Source organism: Leptopilina heterotoma, unplaced genomic scaffold, assembly GCF_015476425.1.
Source record: "Leptopilina heterotoma isolate Lh14 unplaced genomic scaffold, ASM1547642v1 Lhet_68, whole genome shotgun sequence".
In the NCBI taxonomy this organism is placed as follows: Eukaryota; Metazoa; Arthropoda; class Insecta; order Hymenoptera; family Figitidae; genus Leptopilina; species Leptopilina heterotoma.
The window spans coordinates 4,931,268-4,941,368 of NW_025111157.1; the positions used below are offsets into that span (position 1 = coordinate 4,931,268).

Here is a 10,101-nt window from a genome sequence, read left to right on the forward strand (position 1 = left end):
TAAAGGGGAAAAAAGTAATGGATTTTAAATAGAAGTAAAGTCAATTAAAAAAGAATTCTCTATTATTTTATAAATAGTATCAATTCTTTTATTAAATATTTTTCATTTTTTACAATTTCTATAATTTAAAATTCGTTTTTTTTCTATTTTCTATGATCTTTAAGTCTAAAAATTATTTTTCTCAGTCTTCAAATTATGAAGTGTTGTGAATTCGATGAAAATATTATTCAAAAATAATGTATCAATGCTTAGAAGAATATCACGATCATTCTTGTTTGTTTGATTTAAAAATACTATTAGTCCTTGTTTATAATTGAGAATGTTTCCTTTTTAACATCATCATTGTTTGTGGACCTTTTGCGATATTATACATCATTGCCCAGCACATTTTTGCTGGCAAAATACTAAAAAAATAAATTTAAATTTAAATAAATAACTTTTCAGTTAAATTTAATTAAATTATTATTTAATTAATTAAATATTTAAATTCGATTGAATTTTTATTAAATTAAAAATTTTTCGTAAGTCTTGATTTACTTTTAATTAGAAATAAATCTCTAATTTTATTTTCAATACTATAAAGATTAAAATTATTTAGTAATTGTTTAATTAAATTATTTCTAACTTTTTGGAAGCAAATTAAATGATTTGTTAATCCTTATTAATAAAATCAGATGTCTGTCTGTACATTGCTTAAAACTTCAAAATGTTAACATGATTAGTTATTATGGACATCAGAGATTCCAAAAATGTTCTTAAAAAATTTAATGTATGTATGTATGTATGTATGTATGTATGTATGTATGTATGTATGTTTGTCTGTCACAAAAACTTTGTACCCCAATCACACAAAAACATGTGAATCGATTTAAGTCCAACTTGGTAGGTTATTAGGTATTGACCCAAGGAAGGTTTATAAATTTACAGATTTAAAAAATATTAATTAGAACGGGAGATATTCAATTTTTTCAAAAAATTCAAAAAATCGAAAATTTCAAAATTTTTTATTTTTCATGGATTGCTTTTGAAGTTTATATACTTGAGTATTATATGTTATTTAGTCACATTATAGCATAACTTTGCAAAAAATAAAGTCCTATAACTAATATGTAAGTATAAAAATGTTTTCAAAAAATCGAAAATTTCAAAATTTTACATTTTTTTATGGATTGCTTTTAAACTTTCTATATTTGAGTATTACATGTTATTTGGTCACATTTTAGCATAATTTTTCAAAAAATACTATTCTACAACTAAGATGTAAATATAAAAATATTTTCAAAAACTTGAAAAATGGAAAATTTCCAAATTTCACAATTTTTAATGGATAGCTTTTAAACTTTCTAAAAATGAATATTATATGTTATTTAGTCAGATTTTATCATAATTTTGCAAAAAATACTATCCTACAATAAATATAAAAAAATTTTCAATATATCAAAAAATCGATACTAATTACTATATGAAGTATAATTCAGTAGTATTTTTGGAGTCTCTGATTAATATTTTGATGTCAAAATAGTGCAATTCAAAATTATTTATCAAATCAATCTAATATTTTCAAGAAGTTCAGAAATATTGAAAATGGAAATTTTTTATGATTAAAATGATTTCGCAGGATGTCAAGAATTGTAAGTCACCTGTGATACAATACAAGCATATTATGCCACTAGGCAAAAACTTACATGTTAAAACGTTTTTTCATTTTAACTCTAGATTTAACTTTAAGAGATGTTTTGAGCAATGTAAAGACAAAAGTTAACACGGTGTCTATTTTTGTTTAACAAAATTCCCTGCTTTGTCCAAACTTTTCACGTTTTATCTCTTTTTTGTCAAATTTAAATTTACTTGATTTTATCCATAAATAAATCTACAAATGGCTATAAAAATTTACTTATTTTATGAAAATACTGTTTCTTAAGTTCATATAAATATAGATTGTATTACTTGCTGTCGAACAGTTTTCTGTTTATACTAATACATTTAACTGGGTATCTACCAAACGGGAAAAACTGTAAAAAGCTGGGAATATGCCGAACCGGGAATTTTCCTATCAAACTAAGAAAAAGTTTCATTATATTAATTCGCTTTTAAAAAATTACTTTTTACTTCAATTTTTATTGATGTATAATATTTATGAAAACAGACCCGAGTCAAAATTTAAGCCCTACTTTCAGCCTAAAATTTAGGTCTTATGTTAGGTTTTAGCAGTCGTAACGTAGGGTCTACTTGCGATACAATTAGTTCCAATTAGACTCTACTATAACTCCAAAAACTGTATGGAAAATTTAATTTTTTTAATACATTAATTAAAGTACTACAAATTGATAAATATTCTTCTCTGCATTTGAATTGGTTAAAATAACTAATTTGATAACAAAAAGTCAATCACTGATTCAAATAGTAATATTTTCCTACTAAAATAGCTATAATGGTAACTAATTATTATTTTTTTCCGGTCAAATTAAATTCCCTAGCTATTTCCTGATTTTCCAGATTGGTAGAAACTTAAATGTATTGGTAGAAACTAAAACCCGTCGAAGACGGGTACGACAGCTAGTTAAAAATAAATTTAAAAGAACTCACCTTTTTAGGGGAAAGAAGAATTTGATGATACCCGGGAGAATGATTAACATTCGATTAGTTAAAATTCCAGATACAACTTCATTGGCAACGTACTCTGGTTCTAAACTCTTCATTAGTCTGAAAGTTTTATCAAAATTTAGTTTTATATTCTCGTTTTAGAATCCAAGAGTGAGAAATTTTTTTATTACTTTGGTTTTACTCCGGGAAACATTCCTGTGTTTATAAAATATGGACACACCAAGGTAGCTTGTATTCCATTGTAACCGTGAGACTTAAATTAAAAATCATTAAATTTTATCAAGTATTTTAAATGAATTATAATTATAATTTTTATTATTATTATTATTATTATTATTATTCATATTTGAAAATCCTTATTAATAAAATCAGATGTCTGTCTGTACATTGCTTAAAACTTCAAAATGTTAACATGATTAGTTATTATGGACATCAGGGATTCCAAAAATATTCTTAAAAAATTTAATGTATGTACGTATGTATGTACGTATGTATGTACGTATGTCTGTCACAAAAACTTTGTACCCCAATCACACAAAAACATGTAAATCGATTTAAGTCCAACTTGGTAGGTTATTAGGTATTGACCCAAGGAAGGTTTATAAATTTACAGATTTAAAAAATATTAATTAGAACGGGAGATATTCAATTTCTTCAAAAAATTCAAAAAATCGAAAATTTCAAAATTTTTAATTTTTTCATGGATTGCTTTTAAAGTTTCTATACTTGAGTATCACATGTTATTTAGTCACATTTTAGCATAATTTTGCAAAAAATAAAGTCCTATAACTAATATGTAAGTATACAAATGTTTTCAAAAAATCAAAAATTTCAAAATTTTACATTTTTCATGGATTGCTTTTAATCTTTCTATATTTGAGTATTACATGTTATTCAGTCACATTTTAGAATAATTTTGCAAAAAATACTATCCTATAACTAAGATGTAAATATAAAAATATTTTCAAAAACTTCAAAAAATGGAAAATTTCCAAATTTCACATTTTTAATGGATAGCTTTTAAACTTTCTAAAATTCAATATTATATGTTATTTAGTCAGATTTTAGCATAATTTTGCAAAAAATACTATCCTATAAGTAAATATAAAAATATTTTCAATATCAAAAAATCGATACTTATTACTATGAAGTTTAATTCAGTAGTATTTTTGGAGTCTCTGATTATTATTTTGACGTAAAAATAGTGTAATTGAGAATTATTTATCAAATTAATCTAATATTTTCAAGAATTTCAGAAATATTAAAAATGCAAATTTTTTATGATTAAAATGATATTGCAGGATGTCAAGAAATTGTAAGTCACCTCTGATACAATACAAGCATATTATATGCCACTAGGCAAAAACTTATATGTTAAAACGTTTTTTTTATTTTAACTCTAGATTTAACTTTTAGAGATGTTTTGAGCAATGTAAAGACAAAAGTTAACACGGTGTCTATTTTATTTAACAAAATTTCCTGCTTTGTCCTTTTTCACGGTTTATCTTCTTTTGTTAAATTTAAATTTACTTGATTTTATCCATAAATAAATCTACAAATGGCTATAAAAATTTACTTATTTTTATGAAAATACTCTTTCTTAAGTTCATATAAAATATAGATTATATTACTAGCTGTCGTACCCGTCTACGACAGTTTTTTGTTTCTACTAATACATTTAACAGGGTAACTACCAAACGGGGAAAACTGGAAAAAGCTGGGAATTTTCCAATCAAATTAAGAAAAAGTTTCATTATATTAATTCGCTTTTAAAAAATTGCTTTTTACTTTAATTTTTATTGATGTATAATATTTATGAAAACAGACCCGGGTCAAAATTTAAGCCCTACTTTCAGTCTAAAATATAGGTCTTATGTTAGGTTTTAGCAGTCGTAACCTTTGCGATACAATTAGTTCCAATTAGACTCTACTATAACTCCAAAAACTGGGTGGGAAATTTGATAAATTTTTAATGCATTAATTAAAGTACTACAAATTGACAAATATTGTTCTCTGCATTTGAATTGGTTAAAATAACTAATTTGATAATAAAAAGTCAATCACTGATTCAAATAGTAATATTTTCCTACTGAAATAGCTATAATGGTACCTAACTAATTATTATTTTTTTCCGGTCAAATTAAATTCCTGAGCTATTTCCTTATTTTCCAAATTGGTAGACACACTGTTAAATGTATTGGTAGAAACTAAAACCCGTCGAAGACGGGTACGACAGCTAGTTATAAATATGAAATTATTATTTTTTGATAATTGAAAATTATAAATATTAAATTAGTAATTCTTGATGATAATTTAAACAGTTTTTACCTTCAATTCAGTAAAGAGACTTTCGTGAAAGCCAATAGTTGCAAATTTAGTCGCCGAATAATCGGTACAATTATAAGTTCCCATTAATCCTGCGACACTCGCAATCGTTACAATGTGGCCATGATTATCTTTCATCATGTCCTTCAGAAATGCTTTTGTGGTCTACAAATCATTTGTTTTTTAATATTTATATTCCTTTGAGAAAATTATTTAAAAATTATAAAAAAATTAATTATCAAGAAAAAAAATATTATTACTTACCCAATAATGTGATAAAATATTAACTTTAAACGTTTTTTCAATTTCGTCATCTGGTATTTGTAATAAAGTATCCCCGTAAATATATCCGGCATTATTAATTAATATTGTCACCTAATTGTCGAAAAAATAATTTTTTACTGAAATTTAATTTATTTTTTACAGCCAGAATAAAAATAACTTTGTTGTTTACACTATTTTAATTATTCTTCTATTTACTGTTTAACAAAAGTTTCTTAGTGACATAATTTTTTGAGATAAATATTTGAAAAATTCTTTTTTTATTTAAAACTTACATTGCCAACGTCGACTTGAACTAATTTCGCAGTTCTGTAAATTGCCTCTCTATCAGAAATGTCGCAATAATATCCCCAACACTTTCCTCCGTTTTGTCTTATTTCAATCACAGTTTCTTCAATACCTGAAAATTATTATAAAATAATTATTAAATATTCATAAAATAATTATCTTTGTTAATATTTATATGTAAAAAATATATGTGAACTTTAAATATATTTTTTCATTTTATAAATATACTTTAATGTACATAATTAATTTAATGCAATTAAATTTAGTTTTCAACAAATAAAAATTGTAGTGAATATAAAAAATAGTAATAACAAAATTAGCATAGATATTCACTAACCGGAAGGAGACAAAAGTAATGAATTTGGTTGTATAATTAATTATAATTTTAAACTTTTATGCTCTCGCCATTGTTTCATAAAAAAAGTAATATCTTCTGTTAACATTCTAATTAAGATTGTCGATAAAAAAAACTACAGAGTTTAAAAATATCAGTCAAGGTTGAAATAATTTTTTAAAAATAAAATTCTTATCGTAAATATTCGTATTTTTACATTAAATTAACTTTACATTAAAGCTCATTGTTCTAATTGCTCTAAACGTATTTTTTTTATAAAACTTTATTTTCACTTCGTTTTCTGTTAATTAAAATTATTTAATTTAAAAATTATTGATTGAATTGCGAAATATTCGTTTATTATAAAATAATAAAGTAAATAATAAAGTATATAAAATAAATACATAATGTGAAAATAATAAAATATGTTAAATAAATATAAACCCCAATAAAAAATTGCGAAACTCCGAAAATAATTATTTTTATAACAATTAAAATTGTAATTTTCTTTCTTTCACGTTTATTTTAGTAATAAACACTATTTTAAAAAATCCATTTCTTTATTCTGTTAGTTTAAATTTATTCAACTTAAGTTTGACACCCGCTTTCTCAAAGTTTACACAGAATTCATCATAGACAAATGTAAAGAGATTCTTTTAAACTTAAAATTTCTATTTTTTTATGTTTAAAAAAATAATTGTGAAAGTTCAAATTCTCTTATTTTTTAATTCGTTTTTAAAAACTTTAATTTTATTTCCCTTTTTTTGATTGTAAATTTTTATGTTATTTCTTTTTTTTCTATATTATTTTAACAGTACACGCGCTGTAACAAAATTGGTTTTGAAAGTATAACCACATAAAATGTCAACAAAATGTTTGCCGTTGTCTTTCTTTAGTTTACTTTTATAATTACCACTCATCCACGAACTGCAAATAAATTTTTAAACATGACAAATTTTTTCCGTAGAAATTAATATATATTTTGATAATTATTATTAATAATAAAAATATTAAATTAATAAAAAGAATATTATAAAGCAAAAAAATTTAACAAAAATAAATGAAAAACAAATTTTTTCTATTTAGAAAAATTTCTGATTTTAATAACAAAAAAATATTAAAAAGCAAAAACAACAAAGAAAAGGACAAAAAAATAATTTTTTTTGGTTTGAAAAAAATTGATATTTTTAATAACAAAAATATTTAAAAAACAAAAAAAATTTAAGAAAAAGAAAGGACAAAAAAATTTTTTTCTAGGTATTTAAAAAAAAATTGCTGATGAAAGTAGATTAAAGTTAAAAATCTCTCTTTTTTCAGAAAGTTTCCTTGTCTTGCAAGAAGATAACATTTTTTTTGCCTATTATTATTGACCGTTTCTTTACAGACTTATTATTTTCTCAGAGGTAAATGAGCTTTCACTTGATAGTCTCATTTTAACATAATTTCCACTCATTTATATTATTTCGTTATTTCCAAACAAATAACGATTAACGAAATTTAATTAATTGTTTACTTATACTATTAATATTATTAAAAAAAAAGAAAATCAAATTAAAAAAAAAAGTTCAAAGGCGTTAGAAGACTAATTGCAATTAATTAAATTATTAAATGAAAATTGTCTCTGCCTCAATTAATTAATTTTCTTCTCTAGTGGAATTTAAAGAACGTGTATAGGAATTAAATAGCAGAATAGAAGGTGAAGAACCTTTAATTTTAAATTGCTTACCAATTTTGTTGATATCCCAGATTACTACATTGCATCCAAGATTGGCTAATTCAGTAGCAATTAATTTCCCAATGCCACCTGCTCCTCCAGTAACAAGTGCCACTTCTCCTTTTATGTTTTTTCCACGATAACGTCTTGGAATTAATGTTAAAACTATCGATTCCGTTATATACACTATGGCCATTCCCATGACTATTAAAAAATCGTATAACATACTCAATAAATTTTTGATAACCATTTTCATACCTGAAAATTAAATATTCATTGTTGATTAAAAAATTCAATTTTATTGAGTTTTTAGTCGTTTGTGTTTATTGTATACGATTTATGTGTCTATATTAGAAGTTTGTGTTAATAATCTCTCTCTATAAAAGTGAAAATGTACATTTAATGCGAAATTTCACTTTTTACTGTTTAATTTAATTCTAATTGTGTGTATTTTTTAAAATTCTTTTTTAAAACTTTTTTAAAACTCTTGTTTAAACATTTAATTCAATATAATTTTAACTCTGTTTTATTAAATTCTTTTCTAAAAATTAAGTTTAATTTCATTTCATTTAAATTTTATGTATTTTTTTAAAAATTCTTTTCTAAAAATTTCATTTCATTTCAATTTTATGTATTTTTTAAAATTCTTTTCTAAAAATTTAGTTTAATTTAATTTCACTTAAATTTTAGGTATTTTTTAAAATTCTTTTCTAAAAATTTAGTTTAATTTCATTTCATTTAAATTTTACGTATTTTTTTAAAATTCTTTTCTAAAAATTTAGTTTAATTTAATTTAGTTTTAAATTCTGGTGTTAAAAATGTTACTGTGAAAATAATTATTCTTGTACCAATGTAAATTGGCATTATAATTTCAAAATTGCGTGGATAATTATGAAAAAATGACAAAATTGTTCCATGTGTATAATTTTCCGAAAAAAAGGATCAATAAGCAATTATTAAGTAGTTAAAGAAAAAAAACCATTTGCTCTAATAAATCAACAGGATCTATTACATTTTGTTATTTTCTCGACTTGCGGCATACGAGTTTTAATTAAATTAATACATAGTATACAGTGAAAGTTGTAAATAATATATTCGCGATTAAATTGTAAGATTCGAATATGTTAATAAGGGAATTTATTTTATTTTCATTCATTTCATTCAACAGAAGTTAATTAAAATCGAATTTTCAAGAGTGTTATTATCTTTTTCAAGTTATTAATTTCTTTTTTATTTCAAGATTTTTATTTACCTTTTTAAAGCTGCAAATTCGAATATATTTACCGAATATTTTTATTTTTTTCTAGTTTTAGATCTCATGTAAAATATAAATTAATTTTTATTTATTGAAATTTGAAATAATTCAACTTGGAATTCAACTTTTACATTTTTTAAATTTTTTATTTTCAACTTTTTAACTTTTACTTAATTTAAAAAATAAATATTTGAAATAATTAAACTTTTACTTTTTTTAATTTATACTTTTTAACTTTTAATTAATTTCAAAAATAAAAGTATGAAATAATTTAACTTGTCATTGAACTTTTACTTTTTGTTTAATTTTTTAATTTAAACTTTTTAACTTTTACTTAATTCAAAATTTGAATAATTTTATAATTTTAAAAATATTCCAGTAAAAAGATTCATAGAATATTTTTTCAAATTCTATTATTCAAAAATCAAAAGTTCAATGAAAATTTCATGTAATTTACTTTCATTTTCAATATAAATAGAAATTATATAAAAATATAAAATTTGCTTAAAAAATGTAAATATATAATTAAAATATAATTTAGTTTCCATTTATTGAAATTGAAAGAAAGCGAAATTAAATTTCCATTGAACTTTTAATTGTTTGATTCAAAAATTGAATGATCCTCAAGTTCCGAACGCATTCAAAGGAACGAAATTTATTTCTTCTTTTTCGAATTAAATTTTATAACAATAATTTTGCGTCACTATGGAAAAAAAATTAATTTTAGTTTCTAGATGTAAAGTAAGTTTTTAATTTTTATTCCAATCGGCAACTTATGAAAATATTGATAAAAAATATTCCATTCATTTGAACGTTCAAAACTTGTTGATCATAAAATTGAATTCTTTTCTTCTTTTTCTCTGTTGAACAGTTTAAATATTTTGAAAAATATTTAAACTAGAAGGTTCATTCAATACTTTTTCAATTCTAATCCAACGAATCTAAATTTTAAATTTTCATTTAAATTACAAAATACCCGATGTAAGAAAAAATGTATTTAACAAAAAATTATTTCAAATATGAAAAATAGAAAAATTGGCGTAAGTGAATTTTTTGTATCGAAACGTTTAAATTTGTGTATGAATTAATTTTTATAAAGTTAAGTTTGTAAATTTTGTTTTAAGTGATTAAAGTGAATTAAAGTATATAATTTCAGAGTGTGTCCTACCGAAGATGTGTCAAGTAAGTCACTTTTTTCTTTCGTTTTTCTTTTTCGTTTTCCGTTTTTCTTTTCGAATTCTCTGTTGTGATCGTTGTCTTCGACGAGGATAGAAAGTGGGTGTCTCACTGAGTTTAAGA

General features: G+C 22.4%; 1 protein-coding gene across 1 annotated transcript; it reads right to left on the reverse strand.

Annotated features, from left to right (window-relative positions):
- Positions 1-127: 127 nt before the first annotated feature.
- LOC122510385 (estradiol 17-beta-dehydrogenase 11-like) lies at positions 128-10,101 on the reverse strand. The gene is made up of 8 exons (XM_043625000.1): positions 9,971-10,101; positions 7,560-7,805; positions 5,487-5,611; positions 5,194-5,304; positions 4,933-5,094; positions 2,775-2,857; positions 2,587-2,703; positions 128-404 (listed from the first exon to the last, which is right to left on the reverse strand). The coding sequence occupies exons 2-8, from the start codon at positions 7,801-7,803 to the stop codon at positions 308-310; spliced, it is 939 nt and encodes a 312-aa protein (XP_043480935.1). The 5' UTR covers positions 7,804-7,805; positions 9,971-10,101; the 3' UTR covers positions 128-307.